The 23,336-nt window shown below is 38.4% G+C and overlaps 1 protein-coding gene across 1 annotated transcript in view; it reads left to right on the top strand.

Moving 5' to 3' along the window:
- The window catches only part of thsd7ba (thrombospondin, type I, domain containing 7Ba), a 391,489-nt gene extending 369,413 nt beyond the window's left edge, over positions 1-22,076 (top strand). The window contains exons 24-31 of the mRNA XM_049484694.1: positions 589-734; positions 4,042-4,237; positions 6,720-6,893; positions 7,042-7,137; positions 10,101-10,183; positions 13,714-13,906; positions 16,554-16,641; positions 21,019-22,076. Of these exons, the coding sequence (XP_049340651.1) occupies positions 589-734; positions 4,042-4,237; positions 6,720-6,893; positions 7,042-7,137; positions 10,101-10,183; positions 13,714-13,906; positions 16,554-16,641; positions 21,019-21,103 (1,061 nt within the window). The 3' untranslated portion in view covers positions 21,104-22,076. The remainder of the gene's footprint in view (positions 1-588; positions 735-4,041; positions 4,238-6,719; positions 6,894-7,041; positions 7,138-10,100; positions 10,184-13,713; positions 13,907-16,553; positions 16,642-21,018) is intronic.
- The last annotated feature ends 1,260 nt before the right edge of the window (positions 22,077-23,336 follow it).

Raw genomic sequence — 23,336 nt, 5'->3', positions numbered from 1 at the left:
GGGCAGGAAAGAGTCAGAGTGAGAGAGAGAGTCAGAAAATGTCAAGGCAAGAAAGAGTCAGAGTAAGAGAAAGTCAGGGCAGGAAAGAGTCAGAGTGAGAGAGAGAGTCAGAAAATGTCAAGGCAAGAAAGAGTCAGAGTAAGAGAGAGTCTGAGCAGGAATGTTAGAGAGAGTCAGAGAAAGTCAGGGCAAGAAAGAGTCAGAAAAAGTCAGGGCAGGAAAGAGTCAGAGTCAGAAAGAGAGTCAGAATGAGAGAGAGTCAGAGAAAGTCAGGGCAGGAAAGAGTCAGATAAAATCAGGTGAGGACATCAAAGAAAGAAAGAGTCAGAGTGAGAGAGAGTCAGAGGAAGTCAGGGCAGTAAAGAGTCAGAGTAAGAGAGATTCAGAATGAGAGAGAGAGTCAGTGTGAGAGAGTCAGAGAGAGTCAGGGCAGGAAACACAGATCAGTTGTGTCTGAATGCTAATGCTAACAGAGTATTAGCACCCTGTTTGTAGTTTATTTACAGCAGAAAATCAGTGACTGAGTAAAATCAGTACAGGTGTTTTTCTGACTGACCCGTGTGTCCTGTGATGTGATTGGCTGGGCAGGTGTGATGTCCCGGTCTCGGCGTGTCCTGCAGGAGGCTCATGATGAGGGCCGGCCGTGCCCCTCTCAGCTGTCCCAGACTAAACCGTGTCCCGTCATGCCCTGCTTCAGCTGGCTGCTCGGAGACTGGACGCCCTGCAGGGTGGAGGTAACAGCAGCAACGCTGGATTTTTACTGACTGATTTACATAATTACCTTTACACCTTCACTTCTCACCTCTAATATCTTAATATCAATTATTCAGTATTAATTAGCAGTTAGTGAGTATTCGCTATGAATTATTCATCTACTCTGGGTTGTTAAGTATCTATATTGAACAATGTACTGCAATTCTTTTAGGATCCATTATGAATTGTTCTGTAACTGCTGCGAATTATTTAGTATCTACCTTTTCTCATTCCGAATCCACAATGGATAACTTATTATGTACTAGTAATTGTGCAGAAAATACTTAAAATGATTTGATACTATTCTGTATAGTATTTGATTTTTATAGTACTGTATTTATAAATCAGTATTGTACTTTAGTACATAATTATAGATAACAGTGTGATACATGGTGTTAGATTTAAGTGTGTGCCTTGCGTAAGTGTGTAAGTGTGCCTTGCGAATTTTACCAGTCAGGTTGTAAGGAGCAGTAAAGCCACTCCTCTGAAATACAGCATTATACAGGAGTTTCAGTGAAGTTTTTCCAGCACTAAGGTTGGAGCAGCATTAGCATTACCTGCTAACCATGCTAGCTCTTTCGGCGTTCAGAGGGGATTATATCGGATTGTAGTCTGCATGTTTATCATGTTAAAACAAACAGTTTTCAGAAGAGAAATCTGTGTAGATTAACATCTACACAGCTCTCATTGGTCTTTAAAAGAAAATGTTTTTTTTTTATTACAGTTTTGTTTACGTAGCTTAGCTTTAGTTAACTTAGAGTTAGAAGCTCTTTATAGTTCCTTATAGTGTCTCTTAAAATGCACCTTATAATCCGTAAGTAAAAAAAATAAAAATAAAAATAAAATTGACCAGAAAATAGACGTTTATTGATAGTGTGCCTTATAAAATCTGGTGCGCTTATAGTGTTAAAATAAGGTACATAACCTTACTGGTTTGCTAGAGCTAAACTAAAGAGCTAGGATCAGGCCTGGGCTGATGGACTGTGAGTTTTGGTAATTTACTTTTGGGTAATTTCTACTTTTTGGCCAATCTGTGCCTCTAAAGACATTGGAGATAAGAGGATGAAGGTGAAGCATTCACTGTGGCCGGTGAGGTAATTGCGACACTCCTCCTCCTGCAGTAAAAGGCGATAAAAGAGTGTTAGCTCGTCTCTCTGTGCTTGACCCCGGCTGCACAGAGGGATCGGGGTGACATTAGCCGTGGTTCACCCCACCAGGTTGGAGGGGCTTTTGGAGGCGGCCACCTAGCCCGCCCGGACGCCACGCTGGAGGAGTTTAATTGAATTTTGAAAAGGTGCTTTGTGGGCGAGAGAGGAACTTTGTGTCATTGGGACGTGAGCGAACTGCTGATGAGATCTATGTTCGGAAACTCTGGCGTTACGGTTAAAAAGAAGCCCAGCACAGCGCTCAGATTTCCATCTCTCTCTCTCTCTTTTTCTTTTTTTCTTTCACTCTCTCGCTCTTTCTTTGACTCTCTCGCTCTCTCTCTCTCTGGGCTGGGTTTTAATTGAATATCTTGGGGTCTTCTGGACGTCCTCAGAGTCACTCCTGCTCCTTTCATACTCAGCCTCTTCACCATCTGAACAAAAGATTCTTCTTCTCCTCGTCGCGTTAGAAGCTCCAGTGTTTCGCCCCTCCCCTCCGTTTTTGCTGTTTGTTTGATGGCTTGTGTTCATGTTGGCTTTCATGTCTGCGCATTATTACCCTGAAGCACCTTTGATGAATAAATCAGTGTTTTTATCTTTTTAGACTTTGTTTGTCATCTAAAGCATTAGCGCTAAGAGCCCCGAGAAATCTCAACCTGATACATCATTAAACTCTCGCTCGCGAACTCAAGTCTGCGACAGCGAGCACCTCTCGCGCTCCTTCTGCGTGTAAATAGTAAACAGCGTGATTTGTCGCGACCTTCAGAGCGAATTGAAAGGTGCGATCGCTCAAAAAATCTGCATAAATTGTGCATGTATCTCCTGTACTCATCATTTTCCTGGCACCCGCTGGATCGGTGAGGGAGAGCAGCCGAAGGGTTCTTTCTGCCTGTTCTCCAAAAAAACTGACGGTAGAAAGAGTAGAAACACTGCTCAGTTTCACAAAATGATGTGTAAGATTTCTGGGTTATGTAGGTCTGTGAATTCCCAAACATCTTGAACAGAAAAAGGAGTCTGCCAACACTAGGGGGCAGTGTTGCATATATATAGGAAACAAATACTTAGTTTTATTTTGCTTTTAGGACAATTTAGGTATATACTATGGATTATTCAATGATTACTAATTATTAAAAGTTACTTACTCAGTTTCTTTTATAATGTATTTAGTATCTACTTTAAATTATGTATGCGCTTCAAAATATTATGTTTTTTTACAGTATAGTTATTTAGTATATACTATAATTTATTCAATAGACAGTTGTCAGTCTTGTAGCTGTCAGTATGTCTGCTCAAGACTCTAAACTATTCTCTAAAGACTCAATTTCCCAGCATCCACTCACAGCAGGCTTCTCTGACTCCACTGATCACATAATGCTTTGGCGTTCACACTCTCCGAGTTACTAATTGGCTCCATCTGTTCTCCGTAGAATATATTGAATCTAATTTCCCTAGCTCCTCTATGACGTGTTCTATTGTTCTGTTATTCGATTGATTACTTGTTGCCAACCAACAAGTATATTTGTATTTTTGGACATTTCTTTTGTCCTCTCCCTTGTTTTGTTGGATTTACCGTTTACTACCTTGCTAGTCTGACTACTTTTTGCTACGTTGTTTACTACGACCTTGCCCATCCTTAGTCTGTTCTGTAATAAACTCTGTCATTTTTATCGGCAAGTGTCTGTCCTAAGTCTGGCCTGCGTGAGACCAGTATGAATTATTCAATATATACTGTCAATTTATCATGGATTATTTAGTATCGGAGGTTAATTTAGTAATGTCCTCTACAGATTGCTTAGTATTCACTATGATTCATTTAGTATATATTATGAATTGTTCAGTATCCAATGTGAATTATTCAGTATATACTATGAATTGAATTACTCAGGATATACTATGAATTATTCAGCATCTAAAATGAATTATTGAGTATTGTCTATAAATAGTTTTGCAGCCATACTGAATTATTTAGTATCGGCTATGATTTTTTTTTAGACTTCTAAAATTTTTTTAGACTTCTCACAGATCAGGTTAACAGGGACATGTGTTCTGTTGTAAAATGACCAAATGTTTGACCAGGATGGGTTTTGGGTGTTGGTGCTACCTGCACTGTGCTTTTACACTAATAGTGTCTGGTCTGTTGCAGGGAGCTGAATGTGGTGAAGGTCTGAGGCAGAGGAACCTGTCCTGTGTGGTTCACTGGGGGCACTGGCCCAATTCCTCCGGCCCAAGACCCGACAGCCTTGGCCCAGCTACCGTAGTGGAGGAGGAGAAATGTGGTGAGCGCCTCAGCAGAGAGAGTGCACAGGAGCTGCAGCAGTCGTGCTTCGTCCCCTGTCCAGGTAAGCTAAAGCTAATGTCATACTATAAGTGAGTGATACAGTAAAACTGTTGTATCACAAAACTTTTAGCAATATTTTGATGCACAGACAAAATGCATTAACAGCAGAAAATTCTTAACCCCCCCCCCCCCCCCCATGTTTAGAGAATTGTGTATCTCAATTAAATGTACCTTAATTATGTCTATTAAATGTAATAAAATATTGATATGTTCAAACATGCGCTGGATAACTAATGCTAAAGCTAACCCTTCATCCCCTCTCAGGCATGTTAACACTACTGCACATCTGTTCTTACCTGACCAGGAACATTAATGTTACTGTCCAGGTGCATGCTATAGCTCTAACCTTTCTACCTGTCCAGGTATACTTAGCATTTTGCCAATCCTCTTTCTGCATAGTTTGCTACACTACAGCTACTACATCAATCCCAGGTACACTATAGTTACAGTTAAACCCCTTTCTACCTGTTCAAGTACACTATAGTATCAGTTTAACCCTTTTCTACCTGTTCAGGTACACTATAGTTACAGTTAAACCCTTTTCTACCTGTTCAGGTACACTATAGTTACAGTTAAACCCTTTTCTACCTGTTCAGGTACACTGTGCATCTAGACACCCTTTTTATCTGTCCTGTTATAGCCATGGTACTGCCAAATCATTACACCTACCAATTTAAAGCTTTACATTTCTGTATTACTTTTTTATTTTCTCGAGTACAAAAATATATGTCTGGCCATGCCTTTCTACCTGACTTTATATGGTAACACTATTATCCAGTTCAACCAAATGTCCCAGTAAACCAACACTCATGCCTATCACCTTCTTACCTGTTCAGGTTCACTAATGCATCTTTATTTTATTCATGACAATTCACTAATAATGAGTCTGTTTCCCAGACCGGGACTAAGCCTAGACCTAACTATACAGCATTGTGAATGGATATTCCCAAATGAAAGTCATATGTAATCTAGGAATGTGCTTAATCTCTGTATTGGAAACAACCCAGTATTATGTTTGATATTTAATTAGCTACACAGGCTGGATCTGTGACTTTTATATTTATTAAAAATGACAAAAAGATGTGTAATTTGCCCAAGTGAGCGTAAACCTTTGCATAAAACACACATTACTGCTTAATTCCACCCTTTCTACGGCCCATCCCTTCCTCGGTTCCACAGGCTCTTAAATCAATATTTCAGCACAAATCAGAACAAAAAAAAAAACACACACTGAAGAAGATTGTTTTATGTTGTGATGTTTTGTTATGAGAATACTTGAGTGAATCCCAGCGAGAGAGAGAAATCAATCTGCAGTATTTCAACACAACCAGCATGGTGCAGTTTGGGAAATACAACAAGGACACGGTTAGTTTGTTCGGAAGGCCGTGGAGAGGCATGCTTTATATTGCTTTGTCTTGTAGCTCTTTGTTAAATGTTTGTCTGTTGAGGCTCTGCGTTCACACAGCTCTATTTCAGAAACCTGAACCCTGTCTGCTCTCCATACCGCCGCTCGCTCTGTCCGAGCACAAAGGCCCGCGCTCCGGGAGCGCCGTTCTCTCGGCTGGAGCGAGGAAACCTGGAGAATACAAGGGCGTTTGAGGACATATAAGAGTAAAAGATCAATTGAGACGGGAGAGAGGGAGGGAGGAATTGAGAGGTGGAGAAATAATGTTGCAGAGTGATAGAATGCACAAAATAAGTGCACAAAATAAGAGTTTGAGGAGCTCCTGCTTCTCCAGAAAGGGAAATATTTTTTTGGTCTAGAGATAAAGAAAGAGGATAATGAAGAGTGCAAGGCTACGTTTACATTACCAAGCTAAAATGATTGAAATCTGATTTTTTTTTTTTTGCTTAATGTGTCTCAGATCTGATTTTTTTAATGTCTGTGTGAACGTGCCAAATCAGATTTTTTCCAATCAGATTTAAATCACTTTCATATGTGATTTAATACAATGAAATACGTATCCGATCCATAGAAATGCGACATGAATGTGAACGGTCAAATCTGAATTCTCTTGTACCTACAAACCACCAAAAAAAACAGCAAAAGCAAGCCGCCTCTTGCTCATAAATAAAAAATTCTAACCATTTGTTCTTTAGCTCTGAATTACTGGGTAAAGCGTATAACACTGATGTGTTATTCGCACAAATAACACAGGAATGAACTGCCATGCTGTTTCTAGCGCTGTTAGCTCCTATCTGATGAGACGGCGTCGCTGCCCAGCTTTAGCTCTGCCTGTGAGCTGTCCTGAGCCAATGAAAATCTGGGCGGGGCCATGAATATTAATTCACGGGTTGACGTAGACCATCACCACGCTCTGTAAAAAAGGGACAGGAGATGGCTTCAGTCAAACTTGATGACGTGATTAATTTGTGTTAAAAAATAATTATGCATTGGATGCACTTGACAATACAAACTTAAAATATGTACAAAATTATATAATACAGCATATATAACGTATACTGTAATTAATCTGCTGCAGGAGACTGTCACCTGAACGAATGGTCACCCTGGAGCTCGTGTCAGCTGACCTGTCTGGAGGGACGTAGTTTCCAGTCGGTGGGTCAGCAGGCTCGCTCACGGGCGGTGGTCATCCAGGCCTTGGAGAACCAGGACAGCTGCCCGAGCCAGATGTTCGAAACACGAACCTGCAAAGGTAATATACGCTCATATAGAGACTGTGTAAGAGTACTATATACACACTCACCTGGAGACCCTATAAAATTACTTTGCTGATAGTAGACTGTAGGTGTGTATGTGTAAATATAATAAGAAATCTGTTTGTCCCTCTTGGCTTACCGTAGGTGGAAAGTGCCACAGTTATGAATGGAGAACCAGCCCATGGAACAACAATGAGAGGACAGTTTGGTGCCAGCGCTCAGACGGAGTCAACGTCACAGGTACTAACCCTAATCCAAACACACCTGTTCCATCCTTACACGTACCTGTTCAGGTGCTCAGGATAGGTGTTTCTAATAAAGTGGCCTGAGAGTGGAAGCTCAACATACAGCTCTGGAAAAAATATGAAAACACTTAAAAATTATGATTTTCTTTGATTTTACCAAATTGAAAACATCTGGAATATAATCAAGAGGAAGATGGATGATCATAAGCCATCAAACCACCAAGCTGAACTGCTCGAATTTGAGCACCAGTGACTGATTGCATAAAGTTATCCAAAAGCAGTGTGTAAGACTGGTGGAGGAGAACATGATGCCAAGATGCATGAAAAAAACTGATTAAAAACCAGGGTTATTCCACCAAATATTGATTTCTGAACTCTTAAAACTTTAAGAATATGAAATTGTTTTCTTTTAATTATTTGAGGTCTGAAAGCTCTGCATCTTTTTTTGTTATTTCAGCCATTTCTCATTTTCTGCAAATAAATGCTCTAAATTACAATATTTTTATTTGGAATTTGGGAGAAAGGTTGTCTGTAGTTTATAGAATAAAACTACAATGATCATTTTACTCAAACATAAACCTATAAATAGCAAAATCAGACAAACTGATTCAAAAACTGAAGTGGTTTCTTATTTTTTTCTCTAATAAAGTGACCAGCGAGTGAAAGCGCAAATAGTATTACAGCTTGTGTTTCTAATAAAGTGTCCAGACAGAGAGGACGGAAGCTGAACTGCGTTGATCTGCAGTTGAAATGTGATGGTGTAATAACAATAGAGTGTAATGGGTCAGAAACGCTTCTGCTGGTTTATTCTCTGCTGGAAGCTTTTGATCCTGCTCTGGTTTTACTTATGGACTCTTCTGAACCACATCAAATGCATACCGGACCAGGACACGGCTGGGCTGCAGCTCTCCGCACTGTTTGATCCTCTTTTCTTTTATTTATTTCACCTTTATTTTACTTTGCTTTCACCAATCCGGCCGGCGGTTCCTCTTCTCCTGCAGAGACGAAGCCAAAAAGGCTTCCAGAATATGGAGAAACTCTACAGTCAGTCAGGCACCTTTCTGTTAAATCCATAAAAGAAAAAATATCAAGTTTAATACAAATATAATTTCAGAAAATGTCTATGAATTACATCACTTCCAGCAATAACAGAGCCTTTTTCAGTTAATCTCTGGGAGACGCATCTATAGCGCAGGTCGATAATCACTGACAGTCACTTCGACCTGTTCTTAATCGAGTTTCCACCTCTATATACTGTACTGGAGTTTTGAGTCGATGCTACATTCCATCCATACACACTTACACACACTGTATAGAAAAGTATTGGGACACCTGCTCATGCATAGCTTCTTTTAAAATCAAGTATTAAGAGTATTAAATCATTTTAGTATAATAATGTTGGATGAGCACCATGCCGCCTCATCCTAAAAGTATTCCACAGCTCAATAGCTCTCATCGCTAACACCCCTGTAGCTTTTGTCTACGGTGTTTTGGTATTTTTGGTTTTGGGCCATTAGGTCCATATTTGTTTAGCTGCTGTTTAGACTTGAAAGAATAGTCAGGGACAGGCAAGATCAGTAACCAAAGGGCAGCCCAAACAAACAACATAGCAGAGTGAGCAGGCAAAGAGGTCATACTTGGGAAATCCAAAAAAATAAGCAGAAGGGCAAGGGGTAGCAAAGGGGTAGTAAAATACAAAAACAGGTCGGCAACTAAAAGGCTAACAAACAAAAGGGCTAGGAAACAAGTGTGGTGTCATACACAAAAAGGGTTGAACGTGAGTTAGAAAAGCTATAGAATAGATTCAATACCAGGCAATGAGAGTATGAAACAGGGGGCTATTTATACTAGGGGAGACAAGTGAGCTTGATTAGAAGACCGGCGAGTTAGAACGATGAAGCTTCACATGCTCAGGAATGTCCAGGAGGTTAGACGCAGGTGTATCCTGGGAAATGGAGTCTTTAGTGAGTGAACTAGCGTCTGTGGCAGGTAGAGAGACAGTGACAGAAATAAAAGTCATGGCTAAATTTCATCCATTTATATATAAATATATGAATAAAAGTATTGGGCCACCAGCTCCATAACGGCTTCTCCTGAAATTGAGGGTATTAAAAAAGTTGATTCTGCTTTTGTCAGTGTAACTGTCTCTCTACTGTAACGGAATTATAGGTTACTAGGCTTTCAACATTAAGTCAAACACATTAATTTTGAAGGGCTGTCCATAAATAAATGTTTTTTGCAAGTGCAAGCACAACCAATGTATGAAGAAATTGCAAAGGTACCACTTTTTGGCCAGTGCTGTACTTTATGTTTAAGATTTTAAGCTAAAAGTCTTGAAGCAGTCTTGGGTTTTAAACAATTTACCTGTAATAAGGTAGAAACTTTTGATGGTTACTGTAAATAGGCATGTTTTATACTCACTTATTTATGTTCCCTCTATATTGCCTTGTGTTTATGAGTCTATTGATCACACCTCCCCACACCATGACCAGCACAGTCATGAATAAAACACAGTATTCTCCTCCACGATCCATACAAACGTAATAAACCTGCTGCATTCGTCGCTCCAAAATGAACACGCCTGAGGCTGCGAGAGCTGAGCGAGAGAGCGCGAGAGAGAGAGAGGGAGGGAGGTAGAGAGAGCGGGGGGTTGTAGGTGGTGTGCAGTGCTGAGAATAACAGGTAAAGGTGATGTTATCAGAGGGAATCGGCTCCTGTGAATATATATAAGCTCCTCGCAGGTAATCTCCCCGGCATTGGGAGAACGCTTTACTCTCCCAAGTTTTGACACTTAATTTTCCTTTTCCAAAATTACAATGTTGGCATTCCGATCGGAGGCTGCGATAGGCGCTCCGCACCATTCATCAGCCCTGACACAACATTTATTTACTTATCACTGGAGAAAAAGCAATAATTATTTCTTCTTCTTCTTCCTCTTGTGTTTGTTTTGGCTGCTAGGCGGGTGCTTCCTGCCCGGCAGGCCGGCGGCCGTGCGTCACTGCCACCCCCCCTGCACCAAACCCTTCTCACACTGCAAACAGGTGAGTGTAATAACACTGTTATAATACACAGAGAGAATTACGCTGCATTTACACTAGAGCTTAGACCTGAACTTGGGCTGGGTGGGCCGAGATTTCCCACCACTTTCCTTGTGCCAGCTCAAGAAAATGGTCTGTGACATGAGCGTCTGTTTTTTAATGCTATTATTTTTATATTTATATTTCAAGCTATGCTGTGATAATTGCAATATAGCAAAGTAACAAATTAAACAGTGTTATAAAAAAAAATTGCACAGGTTATAATAATAATAATAATCATGCAGCTCTCCACTTCTCCACGTTATGCACTTGACTTGCAGCGCTGTGTGTAGCTGTTCTTAATAACCATTGTACTTAAATAATAGGTCTATGCTTCTTCAGTGTTGCACTGTTAACTAACATCATTCTGAACAAACAGATTTCGCTCATTCAAACAGCCCAAAATGTTTTTAAAATGCTTAGTTTTAACACTCTTACTAAAAAAATGTTGGGTTTAAATCGGGCTCAGGCTCATAATGACAGTTATAGGTCAGGTCGGGCTCAGGCAGAACATACACGCTCTTAGGCCAGGTGAAAATCTGGATTTTTCGGGCACAATCTAAGCTCTTATAACCTCTAATAGCCCCTTCCAGCTGCTCACATGTGGGCGTTACAAAGGTGTTCCCTGCATCGTCCAATTAAATTGTTTTAATATGTGAAAGTTCTATACAAACTTTATTTCCTATAAACTAATAAAACTATAAATGTATATTTATAAAAATACATAATAAAATGATCCTCATAGCACTGGCTACTGAGCAAAATATAGGCTAACAAAAGCAAAAACTTTTTAAAATTAAATTATATATTAATATTTTTTAACAACAATCTCTGCAGTCTTTCTCCACGCTGTATTACTCTAATCAGAGTACCTGTAAATCAGCAGATATTGATCATAAAGGACAGGGAAGCCTCAGACCGCCAGAAATGATTTAGAATTGTTGAATTGTTCAGTGTCTACTACGATAGTGAATTGTTCACTATCCAATATGACAAATCCTGAGTCAACTTTTCAACTTTTAATTATTTACTATGAATTATTCAGCATCTGTTATAAATGATTGTGTATCTAGTATAAATTATTTATTATATACTAAAAAACATTTGGTATCCTCTGTGAATTTGTTTGTATCTACTATTAATTACTACTATTAATTATTACAATTATCTCACAAATTATTCAGTATCCACTTTTCATTTTCCATTATCTTCATTTATCTATAAACACTAACAGTGACCCAATGCCAATTAAACCTAAAAGTCTACACTTTAGTTACACCTCATTTGTTTAATACTGTATATAATTAGCTAGATAGACAGACAAACAGATAGACAGGTTTGTGGGTGAAACAGACAGGTAGATAAGTAATGTAGATACACTTCTATTACATATAATAAATTACAGTAGCAATTATGACCTTTCACACACATGTAGGCCACATGCAAAAAGGAGCTGATAGCATAAATCTTCTATATTTACACACACATAATAGCCAGTGTATAATAGTACAGAATAAAACAGCTGTGGCTTCTGAGAAAACAAACCCGGTATTGTTATGATTAAGGGGATAATTCACAGAAGGATGCATTTGCATAATTGCCGCAAATAGACGACCCTGACAAATAACCAGCAATAAACCCACAGGCCTGTCCGTTCACTGCCCTCACGGCCACAATTATCAGGGGGCATGCAGCGGCTCAGGCTAACTCTGAAAAACAGCACCAGTGTGGAGCTTGTGGTTTATAACTGTTAAGCTCTGGAGTCGTGCAGAGATCCGACTGGCCTCGTTCCTGTTTCTGGAGCTGGATTATTCAGAAATCATCCGCTGGAAGGAAAATCATGAGAGCACAAAACACACAACATGCTGCTGCCATGATTTAGATCAAAGCTGCTCAGTCTCTGTCCCAGTGTCACCTGTTATATGGATCTATGGATTTTTCAGTATTTATCATCATTATTCAGTTTCTATTAAATCATTGTAATCATTCAGTATTTTCTATGTATTATTCAGCGTCTAATATGAATTATTTAGTATCCACTAGAAATGATAAAATATCCTCCATGAATAAGTTTGTTTCTTCTATTAATTACTCAGTATTAACTCAGTATCTACTATGAATTATGACAAATCCTGAGCCAACTTTTAACTATTTAATATTTACTATGAATCCTTTAGCATCTATTATAAATGATTCAGTATCTAGTATGAATTACTCAGTATACACTAGAAATCTTCCAGTATCCTCTATGATTTTTTTTATCCTACTATTAATTACTCAGTATTCACTAAGAATTATTATGTTTCTTCCACAAATTGTCCAGTATCTACTCTGAATTGTTCAGTATCTACTAGAAATCATTCCGTATCCAATATGACAAAGAGTCAACTTTTAATTGTTCAATATTTACTATACATTATTTAGCATCTATTATAAATTATTTAGTATCTAGTATGAATTATTTAGTAATTATTTGAAGTCATTCAGCATCTATTTTAAGTTGTTCTATATCTACTATAAATTATTTAGCATACATTAGAAATTATTCAGTATCCTCCATGAATTTTTTTTTTCCTACTAATTACTATATCATTATTACAGTATTCACTAAGAATAACTCAATTTCTCCCAGATTTATCTACTATGAATTTTCCAGTATCTACTATGAATTATCTAGTATCTACTATTAAATATCTAGTATCTATTATTAATTATCTAGTATCTACTATGAATTATCAGGTATCTACTATGAATAATCTAGTATCTACTATTAAATATCTAGTATCTATTATTAATTATCTAGTATCTACTATGAATTATCAGGTATCTACTATGAATAATCTAGTATCTACTATGAATTATCTAGTATCTACTATGAATTATCAAATTTCTCACAGAAATTATTTAGAATCTACTAGGAATTATCCAGTATCTACTATGAATTATCAGGTATCTACTATGAATTATCTAGTATCTACTATGAATTATCTAGTATCTACTATGAATTATCTAGTATCTACTATGAATTGTCAAGTTTCTCCCAGAAATTATTCAGAATCTACTATGAATTACTCAGCATCTATTATAAATGATTCAGTATCTAGTATGAATTTGTTTAGCTTACACTAAAAATCATTCTGTATCCTCTATGAATTTGTTTGTTTCCACTATTAATTACTGAGTATTTTCTAAGAATTATTACATTTCTCCCACAAATTGTCTAGTATCTACTCTGAATTCTTCAGTGTCTACTAGAAATTATTCAGTATCAGCTATTAATTATTTCGTATCTCCATTATGAAAAATCCAGTACCTACTTTTTTTTACATTCTGCTATGAATATTTAATGTTTGGAGCGTTTTTAAGTTAACAGTTTTGAGCTGCAGGAGAAATGCCTTTGCTGGAGGCTGGTGTTGGACTGGTCCACACACAGCTGATCAGCAGCACTGATGGTCTCAGCAGGCTCTCACACACTCTTTCCCCGTCTCTCTCAGAGCGGTGTGTGTGGATGTGAGAAGGGCTACACAGATGTGATGACCACACACGGCTTTCTGGACTACTGCACGAAGACCCCCGGAGGAGACACCAGAAAGGCGGATGTGAAGACCAGCTCGGGGAGGATAAAGCCAGGCCCCTCCCACATCCAGGACTTCTTTAGCGAATGGTCCCTTCAGCCACTCAGCCCAGGTACCAGATTGTTTTCATGCAGAAGCGCCACTGTGAAGTCTATGATCAAGAGATTGCTGGTTCGAATCCCGGTTATGCAGCTTGCCATCAGCTGCCGGACCCCTGAGAGAGCACAACTGGCCTTACTCTCTCTGAGTGGGTACAGTAGATGGCGCTCTTTCCCCTATTCATCACTCCTAGGGTGATATAGATCAGCACAAGGCTGCATCTGTGAGCTGATGTATCAGAACCGAGTCGCAGTGCTTTCCTCCGAGTGTTAGCCATGTGATGCTACTCGGCAATGCTGCAACAGCAGCAGTTGGAAAACAGGCGGAGTCTGACTTTACAGCGAGGAGGAGGCATGTGCTAGTCTTCACCCTCCTGGTGTTGTGGCATCACAAGTGATGGGGGATATACATCTGAGTAGTAGCTGAGTAGCAACTGAATTGGTGGGACAATCAGCCAAGCTAAATTGGGACAAAAATCTCCTGTAAAGTCAGACTCAGCGATTCAGTTCTGATACATCAGCTCACAGACGCAGCCTTGTGCTGATCCACATCACCCTAGGAGTGATGAGGGGAAAGAGCACCATCTACTGTACCCACCCAGAGAAAGCAAGGCCAATTGTGCTCTCTCAGGGCTCCCATAGCCGGTGACAAGCTATATGAACAGGAGTCGACAAAGAATAGCATTTTTAAATGAAAAGATTAAACCGTATGTCATTGAAATTAATTTATCAGCTCTATAGATTGTGCACATGTATAGGCTTAGAGTTCCTCTTCTCACAGCTGCAAAATAAGGCAGATATTTCAAATGCAGATGAGGACATTTCTCTGTGGTGGCAGTTTAGCGCTAGCGTAGCGGCGGCACACCGTTAGAGTTACAGCAGATGAGCCTGACGCCTTTATGATGCCCCAGGAGGGCGGCTGATATAGAACTGGGTTTATTACGCCGCAGTTTAGACCTGATGGAGATGCATGGAGGCAGGGGGATCCCCCGCGTCCCGCTGCCAAAGTTTCATTACAGTGTGATTTGTATCAGCCATAACGTAACGCGAGAGTGTTGCTTTACCGCTGGCTTTAGGCCATTCCTGATTAGATCTGAATTTAGTGCTCAGCACTGCAGCTTCAGACGCCTCCAGTCAGCGCTATTGTCCAAAACTCTGGGGATCCCATCAGAGCAGCCCGACTTCACTCGTTTCTTTTAAAGCAGACGGCGTGCACTCCCTGGGACACTTTATCAGAAACCCCCTCTCTCTCTCGTAGCTCAACATAGCTGGTGTTCAGTTAGAGACTTCAGGTCATCTGTTCTTCTGTAGACCTTTATTTTAGTGGCCAGTGAGTGAAATCACAAGGTAGTAGGTAGTGGGTGTTTCTAATAAAGTGGCCACAGTGAGTGAAAGCATAAGGTAGTATAGTAGATGTTTCTTATAAAGTGGCCAGTGAATAGGTGTTTCAAATAAAGTGGCCACAATGAGTGAAAAGGCAAAGGTAGAAATAGTAAGTGTTTCTGACAAAGTGGCCACAATGAGTAGAAACACAAGATAGTAGTAGTAGTAGGCGTTTCTAATAAAGTGGCCACAATGAGTAGAAGCACAATATAGTAGTAAGTAGAAGGTGTTTCTAATAAAGTGGCCACAATGAGTGAAAGCACAAGATAGTAGTATTAGGTGTTTCCAATAAAGTGGCCACTTTATTAGACTAAAGTGGCCACAATGAGTGGAATTACAAAGGAGAAGTATTGTAGGTGTTTCTAATAAAGTGGCCAGTGAATAGGTGTAGTGAATAGATAGTATTAGTCGGTGTTTCCAATAAAGTGGCCACAATGAGTGAAAGCACAAGGTAGTGTGTAGTAGGCATTTCTAATAAAGTGGCCATAATGAGTGAAAGCACAAGGTAGAAGTATTAGGTGTTTCCAATAAAGTGGCCAGTGAATAGGTGTTTCTAATAAAGTGGCCAGTGAATAGGTGTTTCTAATAAATATAGGTGTTTCTAATAAACTGGCCATTTTATTAGAATACATGAGTGGAAGCACAAGGTAGGTAGTAATAGGTGTTTCTAATAAAGTGGCCACCTCATTAGAATAAACGAGTGGAGGCACAAGGAAGGTAGAAGTAGGTGTTTCTGATAAAGTGGTCAGTGAGTAGGTGTTTCTAATAAATTTAGGTGTTTCTAATAAAGTGGCCACAATGAGTGAAAAAGCACAAGGTAGTATTGTAGGTGTTTCTAATAAAGTGGCCACAATGAGTGAAAAGCACAAGGTAGTATTGTAGGTGTTTCTAATAAAGTGGCCACAATGAGTGAAAAAGCACAAGGTAGTATTGTAGGTGTTTCTGATAAAGTGGCCCCAGTAAGTGTACATGGAAAGATAAGTTTTCCACCAATCACAGTCAGGATCTGATTCAGATGGAAATAACTAATTGCAGCACGTTAGCCTTTGATCTCTCCTGATGTTGATGTGAATTGTCTCCAGTTGTTTTTCTCAGAAAGGAGATGTTTCCCATCAAATTCCCAGAATTTAAAATAAATATAAAATAAAATATCCCAGCTGTGCTTTAAAGAAAAGCTCTGTCAGGTCAGAGGAGATGTCACAGCTGCTGTCTGTCAGGCTGATGTGTTGTGTTCTGCTTTGTGTGTGTGTGTGTGTGTGTGTGTGTGTGTGTATATAGACGGAAGGATAAAGATGTGGGTGTACGGGGCCACAGCTGGAGGCTTCATTCTCATCCTCTTCATCATCGCCGTGTCCTTTCTCTTCTGGTATGTATAACTACAACACCCAAACCGTATGATTACACGCAGCGCACGCCGCTCGCTCCTCGGCTGTGCGTCTCTTGGAGGCGTATTCTGAGCAGGAGCGCGGTGAGGATATTAATAGCACTTGTCACACACTGTTATCTGATTTGATGAGGTGTGGGTTTTTAGATCCAAAATTACCATCCTGGCTGCATGCTCCAGTAGTTTTGGCAGCGGTGGGGCAAACACAACTTAACCTGAAACCAAACACAACACTGCCACCTAGTGCAAAAGAGACAGAAATCAGAAAAAATAATATATATATAAAAGGCACCACTAGTGAAATAACAGTAGACTAAAGTATACTAAGCATTATTATGCTATAGTGCATTACAATGTTCTTGTAGCCACATTACTAATTAATCAGTATATTTAAAGAGTGCTAAAATGGAACAACTTATTTTGTACTTATTATACTTTAACTGTATAATGTATAGTACAAATGTCCTACTTAAATTGTGCTAAGTGTACTTAACTATACTAAAATGAAACATATTTAAAATATACTTAAGTAACATTTAAACATTTATACTACTTCATGTATGTAACCCCATATTTTAAATATGCTTACAGTAAAATTATAATTCATTTAATAATGAGTATTACAACTGTATCACTATTTATTATAAATATTAGAAATCTAGAATTGATGGTAAATACAGTATATGTGATCTATTTACATTAGAGTACATTTTTTTTTTCTTTATTTCTGTTGCACATAACACTATTTGAGAGCTGTTGTCCATCAGAATAGACCATCACCAGCCAATGAACCAAACAGTAGTACAGGAAAAACAGTAGTACTAGTAGTACTTGTCATTGTGGCGGCAGGTAGCAGCTATTTTTTTGCTAATTTAATGTGATTTAGAACACTTTTTAGTCATGTTTTATTTTTACCATTTAGGAATGATTTATGAAATAGAAAATATTACACACAGGCTTTATATACAATCAAAATAAGGGATCTAAATGTGTTCCAGGGAGCTAAGCGTTGCCACTAAAATCAGGAGATCGCCGGTTCGAATCCTGTTTATGCAGCTTGCCCTCAGCTGCCGGAGCCCTGAGAGAGCAGAGGGATAGGGGGAGTCCCTAATGAGTGGGTTGGGTAATTGGCTGTGTTAATTGGGAAGAAAATGGGGAGAAATTTTGGAATATAATTATATTTTATAATAATTATAAAAAAAAGCTTTTAATTATTTTAATTAATTGGATTAATTTGCTATATATATATATTTTATAGTACAATAGTTTTCTGTTTCTGCAATACAGACAGAAAACAGCATTCTTACTTTTTTTCCAATGTAGTGTTTAATAAATACTGTATCAGTATTCTACAGTACCAAATATTTAATTACCATTTTTTTAAAAGAGAAACTGGGCTGAGCCTCCAGTAGAAAAAAAACTGGAGGATCTGAAAAGGTAAAGAACCACAAATCTTAGAGGAGCAGTGAAGAAGCTGCAGCTCTATTTTTATGCCGCTGTTCCACTGCAGTAATGTCCAGCATTAGACTGTACAGCATTAGATCTAATTTGGAATAAAGTCTGTCCTGCAGGCTGTAATGGATTGAGGCACTGGTCGATTTGAAGCTTTAAACGCTAATAGAAAAACTTTAAAATCAATTCCAGAGAAAGAATCAGCCAGCTTGGCTGTGTATTCTACACCGCAGAATTTCTTGGTTAGACTTGAGAACTGAAGCTCAAAATTGAGTTTTGTCCTATAGGAAGATTCCTTTCTACTGAAAAAGACAAATGTTTGGTGTAACATTATTAAGTAAACATTTAATTTACCATTTAAAATCTGAACAAATACAGAAAACCAATCAATATAATCCTACCATAGCCTTTATCCATGATGGGTACAACTTAAACAAGATACAAATGGTTTGCTCAGCTAATAAATCCATCAGCTGGCTTATCCTAAATACCAAATCAAATTAAATATATTTTTACAGCGCTTTTTACAACCATTGTTGTCACAAAGCAGCTTGAAAGAAATGTGATAGCAGTACACAGAATCAGACAAAACACTAAACACATAATACAGAATCTCCAGTGAGCAACGAGGCAAGGAAAGTTGGAGGACAAACGCTATGAATATACTGCTATGAATAAACGCTGTCTCTGCTGCTCCATGCTTTTTACACACTGAGCGCAGTATGTGCAGCATTCACTGCTCACATCTGCGCTGCTGCACGTCCTAGTAAAAACACTGTGTTTAAAAGCGCAGTGTTCTGTGTTAAAGCAGCTTCACACTGCACAGACATACAAATATACTTGCTGGAACACAAAAACCTCTCACTATATTCACTTAAATTTTCTTGCTAGTGCGCCAGACAGCTCTGACCAATCAGAGGAGCTGATGGGCTATCGTGGTTTATTTATGCACATTTTTAGTGCATTTAGGTTTTTATATCTGTGTAAAAGCAAACTGGGAGAAACTGATCCGGATCAACGAAACCAACTACAGGAGTAAAAGCGGTCTTTTATACAAACTAAGATCTAATTCAGAAATCCTCTATCCTATTTATCATGCATTTTTTATTCTATCACCCCATGTTGGCTTTTTACATTTATTACATTCATTATTTTATTTACTTTTAAATATCCACTATAAAAACTTGCATCCTAAGAAGAATAAGTGTGATTAATGGCAGTTAATCACAGAAAAGTGTTTTTATTTTACTGTGATTCATCTGATTAAACATTTTAGCCGATTAACACAACCAGTTTTGTGTAGGGTAAATCAAGGTGAGTGGAACATATGGTCAAATTGGACATTTAAGGTCTATATTCTTTTGTGAAAAAACTGCTTCAGTATTACACAGAGGGATCACTTGTTTGGCCAATGTACTTGGTGACTGACCAGGGAGGTTAAGTATATGTTTAAGCTTATTGTTTATCTATTTTCTTGTTAGCTATTTAAGAAAGGCACATATATTTTGTCCTGTTTCTTTCTTTAATGCTGTTCAGTTTGATTCTCTGAGTGTTGTGCATGAAAAATGCAGTTTTCTAATAATTTAACTGTAAATAAAGCTCTCTTTCCTTTACCTTATGTCTTATACCTTACATTTTACAGTATTTATTACAATGTGCAATGCGTTATTGATCCCACAGCCCCGAGACAAAAGTGGGATTGTAACAAATGGCAAGAAAAAACAGCACTAATCACCCTTAATTCACTCTATAATTGAAGAATAGATTAATTACTTTGCAAAAGAGATAAAAGTGGCCCACAGTCTGCTAGGCATGACTCAAAGGTTCTTCTATGACCATCACTTTAAACATGCTGACGGCTTTCTTTCAGCAAAAGAACAGTGTGTGCAGAACTCAGCTAATCATTACACCATATAACTCCAACACTTACACATTTACACATTTACGTTCACTATCTGAACAATTCTGCACACAGAACAAAGTCCCATTCGCTGAGACTAAAACCTCTGTGCCTTTATCTCTCTGTTTACCCTCATATTTGCTCGAATCCTTTCAAACTTTTTATACAAATGTTTGTGGCCCCCCTTTCTAATGAATACATTAATATATTTTTGATATATTTGCAACCCATTACACACACGAGCAAATGCACACAGTTTAATGAAGTACTGCTAATAGAGTAGGATTTATATGAACCTAATGGCAGCAGGACAGAAGTGGGCTAGAAGGCAATAAAGCCCCATCAGCATTGAGACAGTTACTTCAACAAAAGCGGCTTAATTTATATATATTTATATACATAGCTCTGGAAAAAATAAAGAGACCATGAGAGTTTCTCTGATGTTGCTATTTATACTGTAGGTATATGTTAGAGTAAAATGAACATTGATGTTTTATTGTATAAACTACAGACAAGATTTCTGCCAAATTCCCCCCCAAAAAAATTCTCATTTACAGCATTTATTTGCAGAAAATGAGAAATGGCTGAAATAACAAAAAAGATGCTTTTTTTAAGTTTTAAGACCGCAAATAAAGCAAAGAAAACAAGTTCATATTCATAATGTTTATATTGGGTGGAATAAACCTGGTTTTCATGCATCTTGGCATCATGTTCTCCTCCATCAGTCTTACACACTGCTTTTGGATAACTGCCATTATGCCATTCCTGGTGCAAAAATCCAAGCAGTTCGGTTAATCTTGGTCCATCTTCCTCTTGATTATATTCCAGAGGTTTTCAATTTGGTTAAATCAAAGAAACTCATCAATTTTAAGAGGTCTCTAATTTTTTCCAGAGCTGTATATATGCATATATATGGTGTAGCTTAATAAAATCTTAACTAATGTAGACAATGTGGCTGTAATATTATTGTAGGTATTTAATAAATCACGCTTTCTTCTTTCTTTCAGCAGCAGACCCGTTAAACAGAGCAAGAGCCCATCTGCCCCTCAGAAGGCCCTGGCTTTGGCGTACGATGGAGACGTGGACATGTGACGGATGTTTATTCCTTTGTTTTTCTTTTCTTCGGGCCTCAAAAAAACACACAACGAACTGCGGGGAGCATCTCAAACCATCGCTCTCTCTCCCAGGAGACCTTCTGAATTCTCCCCAAAAATAGCCCATCGCGGCGGAGACGCTGCAGCCTGCAGAGCTATCTCTGACGTCAGGAAGGCGAGCGCTAACCTTTAGGAGGTTGTTTTGACAGCTTGAGCTGCTTTGTTTACACGGACAGCGAGGAAAAGGAAAGTTGCGGATCAGCGCTCACTGGAATACCACCACATTCAGAGAGGATGCAGCGACTCGGGCAGTGACATTCCATAGACCAGGAGACTCTTTGAACCTTGGTTTGAGTTTTCTTACATCCGAGATAAAAGACAAGACAAAGAAAAAAGAGAAAAAAAAAAGGAAAAACTAAAATACCATCGGAAGGGCATTCCAAGTTACTCCTCTTCTTTCTGTCCGTTGCACAAAATGACCAAACTGTAACTGACTTCGACTCTGACGAAACCAACAAATGGGAAAAAAAAATGGGTTTATGCACTATATTAGTGCTTTTTTTTCATTTCATTTATTTATTTATTTATTTTTCAGACCGGTTTTTAGTGGATTTTTTCAGTGTAATGCAAGACTTTAGCTGTGAACAGGTGTCCTTCCATCCGTTTATGCCATATGAATGTGTGTCTGTGCATCATGAACCAAAACTCGCGTCTGGGGAGGTCTTTATTCGGCCTTTGTTTCTTTCTGCCATTCTGCCCCATTCTCTCCAGCACCAGCGGATGAATCTGCCTGAACAGAGGGACATGCGTAAAAGGTGATTTTTGAGCAACAGTATGTGGACTGTAGTTTGTAAAACAATTCTATTTCAAGCCATTTTATTTCAAGTCATATGCAAGACAAGCTGGGAGATTTACATTGTGAAAAAGTGCAAAAAAATACATCAATTTATAAAAGAACAATGATAAACAATTCCAAATGTCCAAATGCCAATATGCCCGAATGTTCAACACTTTTACATGCCACCAAACCATGAGAGTGGGTGACCTGTGTGTTCTATAGTAATAGAGAATATAGCGCTAGTCCGGTACCGGTTCTGTTTGGTGTGAAATGCAAAGAAACACAGAGAACACAAAGAACACAGAGAACACAGAGGGATGGATGTTCAGGTTTCATACTTTGTGTCATTTAATGTATTTTTATTATTAACCACAGTAAGAGAATTTAGTGACCACATGGTCCTGAGTTCCGAGATCTCTAAAAAATTTTGTTTGAGCTTTAAGCTATTCCCAGTAAACACACATCAAACTGAGAAAATCTCAGTATAAAGCTGTTCTTTACCATCACCATACTTTCTTCTCTGTATATTTGCCCAAATATTAATCTTAAAAATGTTGATGTGGTTAAAACGCAAGTTGATCATTTCTTACATTTAAAAAAACAAATGACCTATTTGATTTGCTATAAACCAAGGAATCATAAAACTAAATAATTTTTCTTCTAGCTATCAGGGCGTGGGAGTTACAAGGCCTAGCGTGTTTAGCTTTGCCATAGCGCCCCCATTAGGCCGATCGGGCTCATGTGGAGCGGCTAAGTAGCGGTGTAAAGTACTATCATAAGACCAAGTCTCAGTCCTGTAGGCCTTGCGGTTTATTCTGGCCAATCACTTCTATGGCAGAAAAAGAATAATAATAATAATAATAATAATAAATATAGCCGCAAGCGGCGATCAGTGGTGACCAAGCAAGACCATAACCCAACAGAGCATGTCATACTATTGTTCAATGTTCATCAAAGGTGTAGCTACACTAAATTTAGCCACTTTTATCCAATAAGAACATCATCAGTCCTCATCAGACTAAAAGTAGTTGTTTAAACACATAATCAGGTTACATAAAAGGTCAAAAAGGTAATTTGTCTCTGTAAATTCGCAGACAGATCAGTCCCAAAAAAAAAACAGAACCAACATTTAATTAATATTTGAAAAAGGAGTAAAGTACATTACTAGTGGTGTTGTGAACAAAGTATTTTTGGTCTTATTTTGAATAATTTGGTAGTTTACTAAAGAGTTGACTGTCTCTTATTACTGAAAATTTGTACTTTCCATTACACCACGTTAAAAATGGTCACTCAGTCTTAATCTTATGTTTATTTGTGTTTTAGTTCACCTCACTAATATGCACCCCTAACTTGAAACAGATAGAGTGCCAAACTTGCCACTTTTGTGCCAAAC

This window comes from Astyanax mexicanus, chromosome 11, assembly GCF_023375975.1.
Source record: "Astyanax mexicanus isolate ESR-SI-001 chromosome 11, AstMex3_surface, whole genome shotgun sequence".
Classification (NCBI taxonomy): Eukaryota; Metazoa; Chordata; class Actinopteri; order Characiformes; family Acestrorhamphidae; genus Astyanax; species Astyanax mexicanus.
This window is presented reverse-complemented; position numbering and strand designations above follow the sequence as displayed.